The sequence below is a fragment of the Apis mellifera genome, linkage group LG11 (assembly GCF_003254395.2).
Source record: "Apis mellifera strain DH4 linkage group LG11, Amel_HAv3.1, whole genome shotgun sequence".
Classification (NCBI taxonomy): Eukaryota; Metazoa; Arthropoda; class Insecta; order Hymenoptera; family Apidae; genus Apis; species Apis mellifera.
Window position 1 is genome coordinate 7,376,457 of NC_037648.1, and position 22,427 is coordinate 7,398,883.

General features: G+C 31.6%; 1 protein-coding gene across 9 annotated transcripts in view; it reads right to left on the bottom strand.

Annotated features, from left to right (window-relative positions):
* LOC410304 (zinc finger homeobox protein 4) overlaps positions 1–22,427 on the bottom strand; it is a 429,015-nt gene that overhangs the window by 20,814 nt on the left and 385,774 nt on the right. The window contains exon 10 of one of the 9 annotated variants that reach the window (XM_006562415.3): positions 19,275–19,345. The exons of the other annotated variants lie outside the window; for them this stretch is intronic. Within the exon in view, the coding sequence (XP_006562478.2) occupies positions 19,275–19,345 (71 nt within the window). The remainder of the gene's footprint in view (positions 1–19,274; positions 19,346–22,427) is intronic. 9 annotated transcript variants of the gene reach the window in all.

Here is a 22,427-nt window from a genome sequence, read left to right on the forward strand (position 1 = left end):
TTAAAATATAATAATAATCGTAAGAAACGGTAGAGGTTATGTGAAAAGTGAATTATTATAATAACTAAATAATTATTTATATTATTGTTAATGTCCAATTGTGATGCATATAATAGATCTCTTTTCGAGACTAATAGGATATTACGACTTTTACAAAGTATATGGATTTTAAAATCTTTTATTTCATTGCCAGAAGAAAAATTCTCTCGAAAAAGAATAATAATAATAATAATCTGAATACGATTAAACCTTCGATTTCAGGTTTTTTATTTTTAAAATTATCAGATTTTTTCATTTTTCTATTTTCCGCGTTAAAATCTTGTTAATTTTACAAATATTAATTTTTAGTAATGGCAGACATATAAAATGTGTTAATATTAAATTGATTTATTAATTATAATCATGAGAAAGAAGAGAAATAAGAAATGGAAACTTCTTCTTCAACTAAAGTTTCTTCGGTTTCATAATTTACGGTTCGAACAAGGGGATAAGGAAACAATCCCCAATTAACGATTATTCCAGGTATATTCGGTCGTGGTTTATCATCCACGAAATCGATGGGATTTTAATTTATGCGTCAATAAGAATGGAACTTGTTCAACGAATAATCAATACCTCAGAGTTTTAATTAACGAAACGTAGAGCCACAATACAACGGATAAATTATTATCACAAGTTTGTCTTAATTGTGTCTCGTTGAAAACACTTCATCAATTTTATTAATATTAGTTTTGATCGATAACAATAATATCAAGAATAATGAGATGTTACGTTATTTTTCATTCTACATATAGTTCTATATATTTTACGAAAAGAAATATTAATAAAGTTAGACAGGTTGAGAAATAAATGGAACAGCCACGATTATCTCCGGACGCTCACTGTTCCACAGACATTTTAAAAATTAGAAATAAATTCAAGCTTTGAATTTGATGTGTATTATAGTAAATAATAATTATTTTTCGTCATGGATTAAGTATAAATCCAATATAATTTAATTAATTAATTTATTCGAAATTATTTAATCGAAAATATTGATAATATCAAATTAATTTCGAGTAATATTAATTATTTCTACGAATTTCATTTTAAATTTGAAGGAAACGAAGAAATCAGTGTTGTAAATAAAATAATGTACAATAATATCTCAATAAAATCTTCCTCCCTACGAAAAAAAAAAAGAATCTCACCGATTCGATTCCCGATTCGAAATTAAGAAATAAAACGGTGGGATTATAAGCCGTTGTAATGAAAGTGCTTCGAGGCGTTAATTGGATGAACGACGGTACTTATCACAGGAAACGGATGTTCGCATACCAGGGTCTTCTTCTTTCGATTTCGAGAGCTAAGAGATTCCGTTGTAACCGGGCATTAAACCTGTCCGCCGATTGGCCGTTCCGCCGGGACATCGGCGACATCGACACGTGATTAGAGTAATTAAAGTAGGGGCTAGGGATGGAAGTAGGGCGTTAGCGTTTCCCAGAGGGGATTAAGAAACCCTATCGCGGCCGGTACCCGTATAATTTAAATTCGCATTTATGTGCACTCGACTCGAGGGACGCGAATCAAGGGCTCTCTCAAATAACTTTTGCATTTTTTCGATTCCAAAGATAGTCGAGAGAGGACCGCCTGTTCAACCGGGATCGTTTGACTTTCCGTTCTCTTTCTCTGTCCGATTGCACACTCGAAATACATTTGGCAATTCGAATTTATGCGCAGTGTGAGAACGATGCATTGTATCGATAGATTTATGTTATAACAAAAAAGTTTGGGGTGAAGAGAAATGGGTAAGAAGGGGAAGGAAGAATGTATTAAAAATATGTAGATTGTTGCAATTTATGCAGCATAATAATTTGGCAATAGAAACGACAATAGAATTATTGTTTATATTTGTTATGAAGAAAGAATGTAAAAATTAAAAATATGTAAATTGTTGCAATTTATGCAGCATAATAATTTGGCAATAGAAACGACAATAGAATTATTGTTTATATTTGTTATGAAGAAAGAATGTATTAAAAATATGTAAATTGTTGCAATTTATGCAGCATAATTTGGCAATAGAAACGATAATAGAATTATTGTTTATATTTATTATGAAGAAAGAATTAAAAATATTGTTGCAATTTATGCAGCATAATAATTTAGCAATAGAAACAACAATAGAATTTTTGTTTATATTTGTTATGAAGAAAGAATGTAAAAATTAAAAATATGTAAATTGTTGCAATTTATGCAGCATAATAATTTGGCAATAGAAACGACAATAGAATTATTGTTTATATTTGTTATGAAGGAAGAATTAAAAATATTGTTGCAATTTATGCAGCATAATAATTTGGCAATAGAAACGACAATAGAATTATTGTTTATATTTGTTATGAAGAAAGAATGTATTAAAAATATGTAAATTGTTACAATTTATGCAGCATAATAATTTGGCAATAGAATTATTGTTTATATTTGTTATGAAGGAAGAATTAAAAATATGTAAATTGTTGTAATTTATGCAGCATAATAATAGAAACGACAATAGAATTATTTAATTGCATTGATATTTAAATTATTTTTAAGTTTCAAAATTTTCGTTCACTTTCAATAATCACTTTAAATTCTAATATTTTCTAGTCTTGTGACAATTTAAAAAAAATGTATATACATTTTTTCATATATAATCTGACATAAAATAGTTATAATATATCTGACATAAATAGCCATTCTCTAATTTCTCTAATTTTTGACACGGTCTGTAACGAAGCTCAGCCATCAGGGGGTAAGAAACTGGGACGTCAGATTTGTCTGGTAAGATTAAGAAGCCCTATCGTGATCAAGACGTGTAACTATTAGATATTCCGATGCCGATGTAATGAGAAATGAAGATTTCCATTGTGAATCATCCTCATATTCTGTGATATAGCGACCGATGTTTAATTTTATAGAGAAATATAGAAAGAAAGAAAGAAAGAAAAAAGAAATAGAGTATCGATATCGAGAAAAAAAAAAAAGGAATATCGTTACATTGTTTGAAATAGAATATGCAAAGGTTGTCGGCGAGTTCAAAGGGGCTACTCGGAATAAATCAAGCGGAGAGGGCTCGTGGTACGTGGTTTTCTTCTTTCCTGCTGCTTCCCTGACAGTCATTAGGATAATCAACGAATTAGCGTTTCCGCGCTAAGGACTGGATAAGGTATAAGGAGTTAGGAGGACAAAGTGCGTCTCGGCACGCGATGCTCCGAAACTGTATGGGATGCACGCTTGCACGACCAAGATTCGTCGATACCAGCTGTGCCATCCATGATTTCCTTTTTCTCTTTATTTATCCTCGATACTGTTTGGAATATACGGTCCAGTTATTGTGACTTTGTCGAGTAATAAATTGAAAAATTGTAAAAGAAATAATTGAAAATGGATTAATTTCAAAGTTGAATTTTTATTTATTTGCGATTATTGTAACAGTTTTTTTTTTTTTTTTTAAATATCAATTCGCGAATTTTATTTAATTAGAAGAAAGAGTAATCAGAATTTGAAGAATAAAATAACAATTTATTATCGAAGGTTAACAATTGTTCAGAAAAATATAACCAATAAAGTTAACGACCGTATTAAGTTCAAAAAAATATTCAGATGTTTTAAATTTATTTCACAATTAATTTTCGAAAATTAGTTAACTAGTTCAACTAAATAGATACGTATCGTTCAAAGAATTAAGAATTAAAATTCTTATCTTATCTATTAAATTGTCATTGAGTGTAAACTCAACGTCATCGTTATAATTATAGAGAGGAGTACTTGAAATTGCTTTAAAGAGTGGCGTGTAAACATTTTAATTTTGCGGAAAAGATGAGGCATTAAAGTTAATGGCGTAGAACCTTGGCGTACACGCGAGGACGAGTCTTTTTTTTCTTTTTTCTTTTTTTTTTTTTTTTTTCCTCCGCGAAAGAAACCCTCGAGAGAAAGGAATTTGCTCGAGCTTGTGTCCGAGGAGATCTTCCTCGAAGATAAAGCGACCCACGTGGTCAGAGAGCTGAACTATCTCATCGTGTTTTTCACGCCCCAAGACGGAATCGTCCGTTTCGTGTCCATAAAGGGTACCCCTCGCGTGTGAAATTGAGCAGGACGATAGACGACTATGTTAACTGGTACTAATTAAATGCTCCTTAACCCCGGACCGGAAACGGTTCGTCACTTCTGCCACCCTTGAGATATAATACTGGCTTGTTATTCGTTTATATTGCGTTCCAATCTTACATCGAAATGAAACGACACTATATCTATCCTTAAGGAAATTATGTTTCTTTTTTTATTTCATGATTTAATTTTCAAGTAATATAATCTTATCACTATATCTTTTATCACGTGAAATTAATATTCGAATAATTTTTTTTAAATCGAATAAAACGATTGAAATATATTTCTTTTTCCTAAAATATAACAAATAAATTTATCCATACCATTAATTTAATATTTAATAAAACAACTTTATTGTAACAATTGAACTTTAATTTTGTTGCAGAAATCCTATTATTTATACATATTATAAAAACAAATTATTACACATTTAAATTTGAATTTAATGATTAATTTTATAAAAACAATAATAAAATTAAAAAACAACTTTAATTTTGTTGCAGAAATCCTATTATTTATACATATTATGTAAAAACAAATTATTACACATTTAAATTTGAATTTAATGATTAATTTTATAAAAACAATAACAAAATTAAAAGATAACTTATATTTCCTAAAAAATATTAATTTCCCTCTAAAAGAAAAAAAAAGAAAAAAAGAAACGAAAGGAAATAAGTTACAATTAAACCTCGTTATCACCCCATTCCTCCCGTCCAATTCGTCTTCTCTATCACCAAATCTCCTTTCCTCTTTAACAGATCCTCCTCTTTAAGCCTTTAAGCACCTGACCATAAAGTCAATGGTAATTGTCTCGGTGAATCTGAGCGACTCACCCCAACCGACAGGCATGCAAATAACTCGGGGTTAGTTAGCTAATGGGGTTGGCCGGGCTCGTTCCCAGCTCACAGAGTTCATTCATTAAGGGGTTGATGGCTTAATTGCCAGCTCGCAGCATCACTGCCACCCCCTTCCGGATGGATCACGGCCATCATCCTCTGTACCATTCACCCTTCCTCCTCCTGCTCGACCATCCGGTTGATCTCTCGGAGCAACAGGTTGCAACTGGTTTGTTGTACATGGTCGCGCTCCTCTCCTTCCCTCCTCTTCACTCTTTTTTCTCTCTCTCTCTCGATAAGCCGGGATCCAACTCGTTTGCGCCCCGAATTAAACGGCCGGGCCAGCCGTTAATTAATTGTCCCGAGTTGGAAGAGCGAGAGAGAGAGGATCTTCTTGTCGGGACAGGGGTTAATTGTCGAGCACGTCGTTAACGCGATCCTTTCTGCCCTTTCACAGAGAAAGTACTCTGGTTTTTAATGAGCCCCGAACCGATGTCCCTTCTGCTTCTTCTTCCGTTTCTTCGAGAATTAAAATGACGAGAGGGGAGATTTGTTCGCGATTTGGCGTTTAAAGGGTGAATATTAAAATTTGGATAAAAAAGGATTTTGATCGCGAATTCGAAAGTAGATTAGTATTTATGTAATGATTCGATTTGAATTTAATAATTTGGTATAATAAAAGTAAACGATATTTAATATCTATTTTATATACGTAGTCATAAAAATCGGGTAACTTGAAAGTTTGAAAGTTTCGAAAAGAAAAGTTGTTTTAAAAACGGAAGGATATTAATATTTTATACGAATCACTATTTCGTATAAAATACTATTATTGATATAATTTGACATTGAATATAATTTTTAATTTTAACTTTTTATTTGATGTTCAATATCATCATTATCGTCTTTTTTCCTTTTCCATCCATCTACGAAACTTTCAAATCATTTGTTTTTTTTTTAAGACTATATATATATATATATATATATATATATATATATATATAAAAAGAAAAGGAAAATGGACATTAAATATGGCCGTTTACTTTAAAAGAATCGATTCCCAGATCCACGTTGACTGAACACATTTTACTTAATTTAACGAGTGGCACAAGCCCACAAAGTTTTAAACCAGCTTTCAGAATACCTCTCGAATACCCCCATAAAAATCCCACCGCTCATGCCCGTGCAGTTGCATGTCGAGGTTGTCGTATCTGACTCGAAGCTCGCGTTTTTCGTGGCCCTATGCGTTTAATGTTTCTCGCGTGGCGAATAAGTGCGAACGTAAAATGAAACGGCAGTTCATTAGCGATTACAAGTGGCGGCGTCGTAACCTCTCAAGCGAAAAATTAATTTCTCACGATGCTCGTGTTCTTCGCTCGTGGCTTCTCGATTTGTGCTACGTGTGAATTAAAAATCTGATCGAAAGCTGTGATTATATAAGAGAGATTGATGATACCGATCGTTCTTTTTTATTACGAACTTGTCATAAATGTGAAGGAAAATGTAGACGTAAGTTTTCTTGCGAAGGAATATTAAAAAAAATGAATTGTAAAACAGATCTATTTATAAAGGGTTTAGAAATGTTTCGATAACTTTGAAATTTATCATCATCACTTCTCCTTGATTTTCACTTTTAGTTAGAATTAAGTTCAAGATTAAAAAAAGTTAGGTTAGGTTTATTGCAAAATTAACACGCATAGAAAAATATTATTACGTAGATAACCTCGATAAACTTCAAGGTTAAACAACTAAAAAAAGTTAGGTTAAGTTGAATCTAGATGTGAAGGAAAATGTAGAAAAATGTAAGTTTTCTTGCAAAGGAATATTAAAAAAAAAAAAATGAATTGTAAAACAGATCTATTTATAAAGGGTTTAGCAATGTTTCGATAACTTTGAAATTTATCATCATCACTTCTCCTTGATTTTCACTTTTAGTTAGAATTAAGTTCAAGATTAAAAAAAGTTAGGTTAGGTTTATTGCAAAATTAACACGCGTAGAAAAATATTATTACGTAGATAACCTCGATATACTTCAAGGTTATAAACAACTAAAAAAAGTTAGGTTAAGTTGAATCTAGATGTGAAGGAAAATGTAGACGTAAGTTTTCTTGAAAAGGAATATTAAAAAAAAAAATGAATTGTAAAACAGATCTATTTATAAAGGGTTTAGAAATGTTTCGATAACTTTGAAATTTATCATCATCACTTCTCCTTGATTTTCACTTTTAGTAAGAATTAAGTTCAAGATTAAAAAAAGTTAGGTTAGGTTTATTGCAAAATTAACACGCATAGAAAAATATTATTACGTAGATAACCTCGATATACTTCAAGGTTATAAACAACTAAAAAAAGTTAGGTTAAGTTGAATCTAGATTTAAACAAAAAGTTTTCTCGATGATAAGATATTTCGTATAACTTGATAGACGAAGAATGAAAGATATAACGTCTCGTTAAAAAGTTAAAAAATTGTAAAAAGGTTACGCTATCACGAAAGGGTTAATAAATCGAAGAGTTAATTAAACAGCCGGGGAACACATCGGAACAAAGGTCACATCAGGTTATTTGTCATTCGTCCACTTTCATCGCGAAGAGGAGGCCACATGTTTACCCATCGTGAGCGAAGCAACGCGTTTCTTCTCGCATTCCTCCCCTCCCCCCCCGCCTCTCTTCATCACGGACGGCTCCCTCTTTCTCCTCTCTTCGCCTTCATTCTTTTCTCATTTTACACGAAGGTAACGACCATACGAATTTTCGCCATTTGTATGCGACACGACAGCGCTGTCAACGTGGGTCGACGTGAATTATCACGAGTGTCAGGCCTTACGACCCGTCCGTATGAACGGTTTAATTTAAGGTCGTTGGTTTAATTCCTGGTAGAAAGCGCGTTCTCGTAACAGTAGCTGGAACAAGAGGGAAAATAGTAGGAATACTTGATTTTTACACCGATGATACTCCGTTAACTCTCTCCTGGATCACGTGTCGCCTATTTTTCAGGATACTTTATTCCACGATCAAAACTTCCATCTTTGCATTGAATCGATAGGAAATTGACTTTAACGTTTATCTCATACGTCCGTTAAATTTGTATAGATGGAAGAATTGTAGAAAAGGTTTCATTTATACGAATCTCGTTGTGTGAATAAACTTATTGCAAATTTCATTTCGTTCAAAATTAAATATCGATCTCTGGAACATCTCTTAAAAAGCGTTAAGAATTCTATCATTCGTTTCACACAATTTAATATAATATCTTTTCATTTTTCACAAAATTAATTAAGAGTAGCTTCTCTTCTCATCGAAAATTCGACATCAAAGGATATTAATTATATCATAATTATATTCAATCTCTTTTTAAAAATCGAACATCTCCAAGAAACGTTCCATACAATGATAAAAAATTTCGTAAGGAAGGAAGATATCCGGTATAAAGAGACGATGTGCCGTGGATGAGAATGGTTAGGGTGGAATCCAGAAATTCCCATCTACGCGATCCTCTATAACACTATGGTGGCGCAGGGAGGGTAAACGCGTTGGTTACTCGTGGGCGGGGATGATTTAGTAATGAAGATATTAACGGAGCTAAAGCGCGCCACAGAATACTGAGATTCAACTATCTAACAGCTGACATAACTCACGTTTATGACCACGACTCCTCGCCCCTTTATTCTTTTCGTGCACCCGTTACATCGTGGCAATTAAACGGGGAAACGTTTGGTTTCGATGCTGTATAGGGACGTTTTTATGCCTTCTGTAATTACTGTGGATTAATTCGACGACTTGATCAGAGAGATGCTTTTCTTCACGATATGTTTAAGTTACGATATTAGATATTGGGGAATTTTTGGCGAATTGAGGAATCAACAAGGGAAAAGTATTTTTTTTTTTTTTGATTTTGAATTAATTTGTATATAATTTTTGATGATTGGATTTAATTTTTTATTTAGGAATAAATATTAGAGATGGAGATTATTTTATTTAACTTTGAAAATGTTTGTTTGTAACAATAAAAAGAAATTTTAGAGAGTGTATTTAAATAAAAGTATTATATTTAATAGGGTTATAGAATTTATTAATTTGTTATAAATTAGCAATAGAATGATTTTTTAGAATTTTCTTTTGTCTAAATTATGTATTTATTAATATCTTTTTTTTATTGCATTATTTTTCAGACACAATTTCAACTTCAACTATTTAAAAATTCTATATCAATATACTGTACTTTATACTAAAATTGAACGAGATTGAAAAATTGTTCAATTTCCTCCATACGATTTAAATAAATGTTTCGACGTACAAAAAACGTGGAGCTAGACAATTTTCAGTCTTTGTGCTCTGTTGGCGAATGTAGATCTTAATACAGACGGTTGCTCTCCTTTATGTTAACGGGGAGATGGGTACAGGGGTTGGCGAGGGTTCGAAGGAAGGGAGGCATAGAATAAGTTTCACCGGGATACATTAGCAGAGTTATGCTCCCGGAGGCACTGCCGGCTACGCGGTATATCTTGGTTATTTTTTACTATCGCCCCTGGCGGCACATACAACCACGTGGAAAGGCTGATTTCTTCACCCTTGGACCAGCCCCTTTGTACCGTGAAAAAAAAAAGGGGCCACTCAACCATCGACCTATCTCCAGACCTTCGAAAATGTTTTCCTAAAAGTGTGGCTTCCAAATTAAAAGTTTATACAATGGGGAGGGGGGGCTTTCAAATTAATTACAATTTTTATCAATAAAAATTCGATTATTTTTTTACGTATACTTGATGTATACTTTTTAAGAAAATTTATCGTTGATATCTCTTCAAAAATTATCTTCGAGAAGAATTTTGAAAATATTTTTCTAAAAATATAACTTTCAAAGTGAAAGTTTCTGTTGTACAATTTAAATTAATTATATTATTGTATATCGTTAATGGATTAAAATGATAGAAAAATTTCAATAAATACAGAAAGCAAAGAATATCTTGATATTTTTAATATAAAATTTACTACAATACGTTCAAAAAATATTTTGTTATTTAAATCTCTATAAATCTTCCAAAATTCCAATACTTCACGATAAAAATTATATTAAATGATACATACACTATGATATGTATACTATTATAAAACAATAAAATAATGGAAAATACACATTTACCGAATACAATTATATGTTTAAAATATTAAAGATTCCTTTTTCTTTTTTTTTTAAGTTTCTACAAGTAACATAACTATATAAGTTTTGTCACCAAGAGAGACACACTCGTCATTGGCAACGAGTGAACTCGAAATTTCTCCATATGTCGGTTTCGAATTGTATTTTCCACGCGTCACATTTTCCCGCACGATATGATAGAAATTTATCCCAGGGGCGAGGGTTATTTTTATATTTATGGCGTCGCGATGAGAGGGGAGGGAGGGTTGTACTAATGCTCATATCCCTCTCTCCCTTCCTCTTCTCTTCTTTCCTTTCTTTTCTTTCCTTTTTTTTTTTTTTTCTTTGTTAATAACCGTGCATGATAGGCACGCAGAGCGAGAAGAGTCGAATTATGGGATGGTGGGTGAGGACATTTCACCCAGGGTAGGGGAGAGAAAAAAACGTATTTCGAGGGGATGTCTATGGGCTGTACGGGGTGGCGATATTTTTTTTTTTTATAAAAACCTGACCTATTTATTTATCGTGTATGGTCTCTCTCAATTTTTGACAATGCATTCGATTTGGTTAATTAACATTTTAACATTTTCACCTTGATTTTTTATTTCCTACTTTTTTAAGAAGAAACTTTTTGAGCAGAGTTAGAGAAATTAAATAAATTGATGAATTTTTAAAATGAAAGAATATTTTCAATTAATGTTGAGAAAAAATAGAAAAAAATAGTGCTAATGTTATCTATTATTTGGAATATAGTGTGAACATATAAAATATATAAACATTACAGATTTTGATATTCTGAAAAATATATATGTTTGTATCATAATGAGAATTATTAATTTTAATATCTTTCTCATCAATGATATAATATTGTTAATATATTTGTTATTTACTATTTATAATTATATTAGTAATATAATATATTCGTGTTAAATGGAACACCCTATATATAAACGCATTTATGTATATTGAATACACACGAGCATTCGAAGTTTGATAGTTTATCGTCGCAGAAGTGAAATTTTATTATTTTATTCAATGTCATGCACGAATAAACTTAAACTAGTTAGGTGTAATGACGAGGTAAGGTTAGGGGTTGGTACCAGCAAGGGTAGGTCGATGATAGGTCGTGTGCCCCTAAGAAAGGGGCATAGAATGACAGTGGAAAAGATTCCATGTTATTTTTTTCTTCCTTTCTTTCTTTCCTTTTTTTTTTTTTTTGCAATTAAATAACATTCTGTTTTTCAAAATAACCACGTCACGCCTCAATATCAATTATTCATTCCCTTCGATGACAAAACTTTGCGAGGGGAATTTTCTATAAATTCGAAAGTTTCTTCTTGCGTTACATAATAATATAATTCGCAAAACTTGAAAGGATTTGTGAGCAATTTGAAACATTCTTTTTTAAACGTTTACAAATATTTCTGAAATGTGTCTGATCTTATTGTTATCGCATATAAATCCTTCAGTTCAAAATTGATTTTATATTATCAAATTGAGATAAACATATTAATCTTAAAATTAAAACTCCAAAAGAATTAATTATTACTAGAATTTTTTGAGTTCAAATAAATTCATTCTTATAAATAATTATTAATATTCCATATCCACTTAATTTTAATATAATTGAAAATTATAGATCCATAATAAGGAGCTTCAACATGAGCTTGAAATTCTTATTGATATACAGATTTGATAAATGTATTTTAATTTTGTTGACGAGTTTCATAATTTTGTATTATCATTTAATTTAATTTAATTATTTACAACTTTGAGATGTACAAATGTTCAACTATTTAATAATTTTAAGATACATTCATTAATAATAATAAATTCAAATAAAGACACTTAAGTTATAAAGTTTTGTGAGAAGACAACAAAATATATTATTTTTCAATATACTCTAATTATAATAAAAACTTTTAATTTTATTCTCAGTCAACTACCAAAGCTTCATAAAATTTGAGATATTATTATATATTAAAACAAACTAAAAAAAAAAAAAAAACTATTCCATTTAACATATAAATCATTTTACAAATTTCAAATTCAATCCAAATATTCTTTATGCGAATCACTATTAAAATAAAACCATATATATGAAACATATACCGTATAGAAATAAAAATATCTATTTTCATTTGTTCGTTTCAAAAGAAAAAAAAAAAAAAAAAAAAGAAAGAATCTATTTTCCTCAACCCTGTCAATTACTATCAACGCGCATCTACACGAACTACCGCATCACCCTTATTAATCCTTCGTTTTAAGCGGTCGCTCGTTCACAGGACACGGGGGTGGTGAATTAGTTCTCCTACATTCTCCCCCTTTGCACGAACACCCGTTATTATCGGAAGTATGGGGGATCCGTGCTCACCCCACGGTGATTCTCGTAAATGTATTCCGATTACATAGTTTCTTTGTATGGTTTTGCGTTGCGGCCCGCAATTCCTGCCAGTTCTTACGAATAGCAGGCGTCGAAACAAAAAATAGCTTTATGTCACGAACGATCATTACAGTTCCTTTTTTTTCTTTCTTTCTTTCTTTTTTTTTTTTCCAAAGGGGGTGGACGCGTGGCAGGGTCAGGGATGGATGGCCCGTAACCTTGGACAACGTGAGGCGACGGTCATTCGCCCTTGCGATCGTGTCTTTGCAAGCAGGTGCTGACCCGCTACGCACCACTCGATAAAATAATCATGCGTGCATATCTCTTTTTTCCTTTTTTTCTCTCTCTCTCTCTCTCTCTCTTATTCTTTCGTATACGAAACTTTTACGTATATTATTTTTATCTTCGATTAAAATTCGATAATAAATACTTATAAATTTAATAATTTAGTTTAAATTTATGTTAAAATTTTATACTAATTAATAAAATTGTAAATTTGAATGAATATGAATAAATAGATGAATAAAATTTAATTCAATTTTTGAATTAATGGTATTGTTATTATTATAAAATATTATTATTATTTTTATTAATTATCGTTTTATTAATTCATAATATCGATATCGTTGCATTTTTATCGTATATATGCACAGCTTCACTCTGCCAGACACACAATTCCAGTCTACGGGGATTGGAAAAAGGACAGAGACTATTTCCACCGAGCAATTACCGTCATTGCTATTTAAAATCCGGACGACGACCCTTTTTCCTATATCTCCGCCATGACATTTCGATACACCGGTGGAGCACCGTTGGTCCCAGCCAGGGACGGCCGAGTATTAGTCACGAGATCCTCCCTGCCCCACCCCTCGAAAGGGGTGGAATCGAGGAAAGGAAAGGAAGGAAGATGGAAGCGTTTCGAAACGCCGTTTTCACGCTCCATCGTCGTCTGTCGTCCTCGAACGTGTCCCACAGTGTTTAGTCGATACGACATCGCGAGCAGCAGGCACGTGATTTTCCAGAAAAAAGAGTAATTTCCACCTAACAGCCTTTATTTCACCACCACCCCTTTCTCAACTCTTCCTCTTCATCGAGGGCACGCCTCATTTCTCGCCGATCGAACGTCTCGAAGGCGATCGGGTTCCAACTTCAAAGCGAGGACGTCTCATTATCGGACTTTCCGCTTTCTTGACACCGCATCCCCCGCCCCTCCTTCCGCCCCCCCCCCCCACCGTCGCTCGAGGAAGGCTGTATCCTATAAAGGGGGAATTTTATTTTTGCAATTCCAGCACGATCGGATGTCGTGACCAGGCGATAATTGGATACCGTTCCGCTTTTTAAAAAAAAAAAAAAAGAATCCTTTTGTGAAACGTTTATTAGAACGGTGTGTGATTGAAGGGTCGTGGCTCGGGTTTCAGGCGAGGAATCGGCGATGAGAACACGTCGACGTGAGTTAAATTTCGGATGGCTTCTTTCCGTTCCTCCTTCCTTTTCTCTCCTCTTGGTTTGATCGATAATTTTGTGTTTATCCTCGAGTAACGAGCGAGGAAAATATTATTCGAAGATATATTTGTTCGATTGTTTATAAATATGTAACGATGTCGATAAAAATGTTTCAGATGGATTAAGTTTTTTCAGAAAATTAACGAGTTTAAGTCAGGAAGATTTTTTTTTAAGAAAGAATATGTGTTAGTTGTTTATTTTAATATACGATATCTCTTACGATAAAGAAATACCAAAAATGAAAAATCTATTGAAAAGAAATTAACCTGATATTAGACGCAACTCCATATTTCACACGATCGATGAATATTCTTCGATGAATCGGAACATTAGGAGGGGAGGAATTTATATTTCCAAGATTTTGCGCGCGAAAAATAAGTGGAAGGATTATTTTCATAGAAGATAACTCGAATCTATCCCTATTAAAAGAGCGTGTAGGCGTCAGGATAGTACCTTCGAGAGAAATCGATTTGGTTCATAAGTGGGGTTATAAATCATTGAGTAGTCGAGTTGTGCAGCATTGTTACTGCATATACGAGGGGGTTTCGCCTTTAGATATCGATCAGACAGTTTATCTTCTCGGTACAATAAAATAATCATATCATTTGCTCGCTTTCACCATTTTCGCGTCACCATGAAAATATTTCTTTCCGATAATTTTTCACGGCTTTTACCGTCAAGCTTCATTTTCCATCGACACTTGTCGAGATTTTGAATTCAGAAATCCACCGACGTTTCATAAACGATTCTCACGAAACGATTGAAAATTAATTTTAATCTTCTGATTATTATTTTGTTCCATTGATTATATATCACGATTTTCCAGTCGAAAATTTTTAACCAGGTATTCAAAATTTGATTTGATATGATTTTTAGTAAATGAGAATTTAAAGTTCGATGTGATTATGTAAATTTTAATCATCATATGATTAAGTTTAAGATTTAATTGTAATTCTGGATGAAGCACAAAGTAATCCTTTCTTGCATTTCTCTTCCTGTTTCGTGGATCCTTCGAACATTTATACGAAAAAATTTCAAAGAAGAATAAAAATTATAGATAAAATTCCAATTCTCATTGATAAAGAACATAGAAGCATAGAAATTAGTTATGTTCAATATTGAAATTAATATTTATTAATTCCTTCAATGCATTTGCATTGAAATTCTCCTTTCCAAAAAGAAAAGGAAACTCGAAGGAACAAACAAAAGAGCTTGAAGATTCACCTAAAGTTCTGTAATTTTAACGCTTAGACGATTAATTATCATCAGAGAAAATTCAGTTTTTCTTTGTCGACACTTTTCATTGTAACGATGTGGATTTTTTTTTTTTTTTTGTGTTCGATCACGAGCAAAGGTTTCGAAAAAGGCTAAACACGGATACTATCAATGATTTTAATAAGCATTCACACTATTCCCCGAGGCTGAATGCCTCCATTGTTTGGCACAATGCGGAAGATTACGAATCTACATGACAACGGGCAGACTTTGACGGTTTCTGGGTCGTGTTAAGGGTCGAGGTGACGCTTGGCAGACCTCATATCGAGTTTATTCTTATACGCTTAATCATCTCTTTTATTTCTCCGTTCTTATAATACCATTGTTCCAATGTATGGCGGGTGAATTAAAACGGAGATTTTTATCTTTTGTCAAGGTGCTACATAATTTTTTTGGAAGATTAACGATTTTTACGGCCTTAATACAAAAATGCATTTAACTGACTCATGAATATTTGAAATAATTAATAATTGATAAATAACAATATTTTGTTCTTAGAATTTGTTCTTGGAAGTTGGTTAAAAAATAAACTTTGATAAAATTGTATATTAATTATATATATATATGTGAGTATAAATCAGATTAAAACCAATTTTTGAAATTATTTTAAAAATTATTTGAAAAAATATATCATACTATAAATGTACATAGTTTAAAAACAATGTGGAGTTTAATTTAAATTTATACAAATTATATAACATAATATAATATACAAATCTGGTATAAATATTTAAATTTACATAAATATTTTAACTTTATTTTTCCTTTTCATCTTTAATAATCAATCCTCTGTAATCGAATATAATATTTTTCATACTGTTTATTCATAAATCATTAAAATATTAAAATTCCTAAAAACTTATCTTAACTCAGATTGCTCATACGAGAGATCACATGTCTCAAATTCATCCCTTCTCCCTCCTTAACCTTCATTCATCATCCACAAATTGTTTAACCATAATGCCCAATAATAACCCTTTCCGCACGCGACAGGGTTTAATCAGAACCCTTGAGAAACAAGCAGAGAAATCTAACAAAGCCACAAAGAAAGGCATTCTGCGTCGAGTGTTTCGTTTCCAAAACGGGATCAGCCCTTGGCACGGGGAAGATCCGCGATACTCTCATTTGCATGGAGGGTGAGTGGAAGGTATGCTCGAGTGGAATGGAAAAATGAAGAGGGTGAAAAACTTGTGCTCGCAAAACAAGGTTACCGTGTGGGTTTAGAGTTTCGTTTGTTGGAGAGAGAAAGAGAGAGAGAGAGAGGAAGAGAAGGGAAAAAGAGGAACGACAACAACAAGACGGTAGAACAAGGAAAACATTGGAGGGTAGCTCAGGCAGCTAATTCGACTAATTTTGCACGCGAAGAAAAAAGTCGAGGTGGAGGTAATACGAGGTATATAGAGAGGACGAAAAAAAAAAAGTTGGATATGATTGGGGTTCGGGAAAACTAGACACAGAATGGTTGTTTTGTGTGTGCGGGGATACGTTAAGGGGAAATTAATTATGAGAATTTAAAGCATCGTTCATTGTTGTTGCGTTATAAATGGAGTATGAAGCATTTTCATGTAAATATATCTTTTTCATATCGCGTATATTTTGCATATTTTATGTAAATGATGGAAATATTTGTACATATATGGCTTGCTCCAAAAAGCAAATCATATCTGATACGTATTTTATTAAAATTGAATTATCAGTGATGAAGAACAAGTTGATAGAATTTTTTAGAAATAAAATGGATTTTATTTCAGTTTAAAATCAATTTTTTTTTTGGATAGATATCAATTGAAATTGGTAAAAAAATTTTTACCAAGAATTTATTTGTAAACATTTTTATTTTATTTGCTTTTATTGATTAGATATTTAGATTTATATTTTTAAATTTTGAAATTATGAAATGAATGAATCAATGAAATTAAATAATGATGTATTTATTTTTCTTAATTTGAACAAAATTTAAATTAAATGAACATGTAAGATTATTTATTTTAAGTCAATTTTCAATTCTAAATTTATCTTTTTAAATTTATATTTTTGACTTTATTAAAAAGAAAGAAAAAATGAAAAATATTAAAAAGTTTGAATAATACGATATTTATTTATATTATTATTTATTACTATTTTTTATTATTACATAAAAAAATGTTCCCATTATTCTAAATATTAAATAATAATTCCCTTAATATGTAACATGCGATACATATCGAGAGTAAATTTTCAGAGTTGGTTAATCCTTGACAAGTTTCTTTATAAATTTCTTGTACAACTTGTCCCATTTCTGCATAAAATGCTCGATATTTCGAAAGGAAAAAATTGAAATGACTGCTAAGATATATTTTATGTAAACGATAACAAAGAATTAGAATCACGTAACAATGGAAGAAACGTGTTCTATGACTTTCTCTTTTCATGGACTATTAAATAAATAATTGCACAGTGTTGTAATTACTTCGTCGAGGTTTCATATAGAAATTTTGTATTAAGAATTTGTGATGTAACCACCATTATGATGCAGTTAACATATTGGTTTTTTTCTTTTCTTTTCTTTTTTTTTTTCTTTTCTTTTCTGAATACATAATCGGTTCTAATTGTTATTGGCCTGTTTGAAATAAGATTTAATAAGAGGAAAAAAGTCTTTTTAAATAAATGGTCATAACTTATTATATAATAAATAGTCGTAACTATTTATAAATTCTCTTTGGATAGATTTAATTTTATAGGAATAAAAGTCATAGCTATTATAATGATATGATAATAACATAACTAATTGCAAGTAATTACATATTGGTAACAAAATTTAATAGCAAAGAGTATTTTATTAACTATACATATTTGAAATTTTACTATTTTATATATATCTGTTATAATAGAATATAATAAAAGATAAGATATTACTTGAATTTATATTTCAAAATAAGAAATTAACAGATACTATAAAATAATTGTAAAAAATTATAGGCTTAAAAACATATTATATTTAAACTGTAATTCTAACTATAATTTCTATTTAAATTCGAATTGAAAGAAATAATATCCTTCTTATGAAATATTTATAAATGAAAGATTAATAATTAGAAATAATAAAAATAGTAAAAATTAAAAATTGTAGTCATAATATTCTTATGATTATATAATATTACACTAATTCGATACAACAAATTTATACTATAACCAGAAATTTTCAACAGAATCTTCATATTATATTATAACAATATACCATCTTTTTTCAAGATTTCAAACAGGATATCCTGTTCGAGTAAACGAACCATCGAGTACGTTGTCCAAATTAAAAATTAAATTTTAATATATTTTCTCCTTTCTTTTCAAGAATTTCCATCTGTGTATCCACAATTCAAAAAGTCTGCTCGTGTCAGACGTCAATACAGCCACAGAAACGATAGTATCTGCAAACGAGTGAAACACGTGTCGTGCAATTTGCGCACACTTATCTACGTTATCACTTGTACATTACCACCATCATCGTCGTTTTCCATTGAATTAAAATCTATAACGTTAACAATATTTTAGCCCACGCCTCAAGCTACGAATATTAAATTCTTCAAACTTCACATACATTAAATTCGATCGATGATTTGAATACATCGAAGGAAAAGTAAATATTACAATCTTTCCATTGTGTCTCAATATTGAACCTATTCCTGTTTATCAATTCATTCAAATATCGATGCAAGAATTAGAACAGTAACAATATTATAGACAATATTTAATTCCATATTAATATGGCAATTAATATAATAATATCTTTTAACAATCGAACCACGAATGAGAATAATAGAAAAGATAATTTTTCATCCGCATTAATATTCAACTTTTTCTGTTTATTATTTGCACAATTTAAACGTGCAAATCGTTTAAGGGTTAATATTAAATCTTCTCCTTTATCCAAGATATCTATCTCTCAAGTCAGACAATTATTATTCTGTCGCACAATCGTGCGATCGTCACAATCTATCTACACCCAAAATTTTAAAGAATATTCATCGTTGTTACTGACCTGTTGATGGCCAGGACGCGACTGAGGCTGGGAGAGAACCTGGCCTGCGTGGTCTACTTGCACCGCTGAAACTATCACAAGCATTTGGTGTTTTATTCGGTCGTGATGCAATCTATTAATTTTTTTTTTTTTTAACACACGAAATAATTTGAAAAACAAAAAGGAAAAATGGGATCGGGACTTGATTTCACGGAATCGCACAGAAATCGCGGAGAGACTCTAACAAACAATTATTTACTTTATTCTATTCCCAAAAAAAAAAAAAAAGAATTCTAAGTTTTACAATCCTAAAAAAAAAAAAAATCAAGTTTAACAAAAATTCTATTCCAGAAAAATTGAATACTAATCCAATTTATAGATTTAAAGAGATTAGAAGCGAGCAATTAAACGACTCGAGAATTTCTTTTTTTTTTCTTCTTTCTCTATTCACAAAAAAGAAAAAGAAAGAAAGAAAGAAAAGGAAGGAAAAAGAAAAAAGAAAAGAAAAGAAAAAAAAGAAGAATCGTTTATCGGTTATAGCTAATCTCGTAAACCGATTGAAAGAAACCACAGAGCAGGCCAGACTCTCTTTCACCTCGAAACCGACGCCTCCGTCGCAATTGGAATTCTTTTACAGCCGTTTCGTTCCGACCGCCACGAGGTGAGGTGTGTTCGTGGCCGGTTTTTCGGCGGACGATAAACATCGGGACGTTGATCGTTCAAGTAGTAGAGATCAATAATATTGTTGTTGGTGGGTCACGTTATGGTCGATTGTTGTTTCTCGATCCTGGCACGCGGAGGCCGGCTCAGCACGGCCGTGGACACTTTCGTGGCACCGTGATTTATATTTGGTAGGAAAGTGGTATGGAGAGTATCGAATGCGTCGATGGCGAACACGTAGGTGCAGCTTGATAAGCGTGAAAGTTTATATTATATGTACTCTCGTGGCTCGATTGTTTTGCATGTTGCTTTATGTTATGCTGGTTACGTAATAAATTGTTTTCTTTGTCACATTATTTAATTGATTCGTTGTTCCACCCTTGTATATGTATTTCTTCTTTTTTTTCGTTTATCGTAGAAGATAAATCAAACGTATTTTTTTCTATTGTAAAAAAAAAAATATTTTACATTTCTAAAAAAGTAATTGTAAATTGTTAATTAAAATCTTGAATCTTTCGTTTGAGGTATAATAAATAATTGTATTCGTTTTCAATGAAAAAAAAATCGATCGAATCGAACAATTTGGTTATTAAATATTCTTTTATATAAAATTCGAAGAAAAATGTTAAGCAGAAATCGTGATATATTTTCGCATGAACAGAAAGAATAAATATGAATCAAACTTTAGTTTAGAATTTTTAAAATTATTTCGTGTAATTATAAATTAAAGCTTTCAAATATGAAAATTATCATGATTTCTTTAAACGAATTAAGCTTAGTTTCTTCTGCGTATGGGATAAAATAGCAAGTGTCATGTAAAAGCCACGTGTATTTTAATACTTTTCACTCGGATCTTTCCTTTTTTGAATAATAAAGACATGCTTATTAAAAGATCGAACTTCATCTAAGAATTACAATCAGAAGAACAAGAAGGAAAAAAATTACTACTAGAGAAAAATTATTATAATTGAAACGATATCAGAATTTTATTTAGACGACTGAAAAATATTAAAGTATATGAAATATTCCTTTTTTTATTTCATCACATTTACATAATTTACTTTCTCGATGCGAAAAATTGTAATATCCTCGAAATAGAAACTATAATATATTACCGTAAAATATTACAACACAAAAAAAAAAAATAAATAAATAAATAAAAGAAAAAAAGAAAGTCGTCGTTCTATATTTAACAGCGGTAACTATAATTTACGGTCAACATGTCGTGCAATAATAACAGCGATCCCTTAAAAAGCAAAGATGACTCTCAATTTCGTTCAAACAACTCTAAAACACCGTGACGTCGTTACCACGCTTAACCGGGGTACAAAATTGTGGTAGGAAAAAACTATATAATTAATTAAAAAAACTGGGCAAATGATACCTATTAGGGTTTTATTTTTATTCTTTCTTCCCCCGTTATCCACGAACATACGCGTATAATGATGGTATCGAGGCGTTACAGTTTTTGCATGGAACTTCGTAAATCTTCGAGTATGCACGAAGAGAAATAATTCACCCGAGCCGGGTACAACACTGTAGTTAAGTATCGGCACAAGGGTAACGCAACCTATAATTAACCATGGTGCGCGCATATAAAATCGATGGAGGATGTTAATAAACCGCGGTACGCGTCGAATCGGGGCATTGGTTCGCAACCCTCGATACGATTTCATTGCTACTCGAAAGGAATCGTACGCAACCCTATTGTACGGTTCTCACGATTGCGGAGAAAACAGGCTCGAGACGAGAAAAGAAAATTAAAGCGAGCAATCATTAATCGTGATTGATTCACGTTGGTTGGTTGGGGTTCAACGGGCATTAGAGATCGATTGTACTCTCGTTTCTGAATTTTATATCAAGTATTACAATAGAATTTATTTAGAGAGTTATTAAAACAGTAATAATAATTTTTATTTCGATAGAATTTCTGAGATAAGAAAATTTTTAATCGATCTATATATAATATTCTTGTTGCCTAAGAAAAATTTAATGATTGAAAATTAGGATTTGTGTTAATTCAGAGAAGTTGTATTTAGTTTTGTTTAAAAGTTTTTTTGAAAATTGAAAAATCGCTTTATATTCATTTTCTTCAAGATATTTACATTATTTACAATGACACGTTATCTTCTACATCGTATTAAAAATTATTTTTCTTCTGCTATTATTCAAGCAACAAATCTCTACGCCTTCATAAACAGCGATTTCTCTTCCAAATCTTACTACTCTTCGCTATCACCCGAGTTTACAGCCAGTGACTCGGTCGCAAAGCGAGCAAAAAAGGAATCGCGGCGAGGAATAAAATAAGCGACACGACATTCTCGATCTTCCGTTCAAATCACCCAGAGCCACTCCTCCGGTGATATCTCTGTTCCAAGGAAGTCGGGTGTCTGAAAACTCGACAAGGCGCCGACAAAAATGTACCCTTCCGCGAATCTAGATCCCCGTCCAGCCTGACCTAACCTCGAAAAACTCCGCCAAAAGGAAAGAGAGAAAGAGAGAGAGAGAGATTAA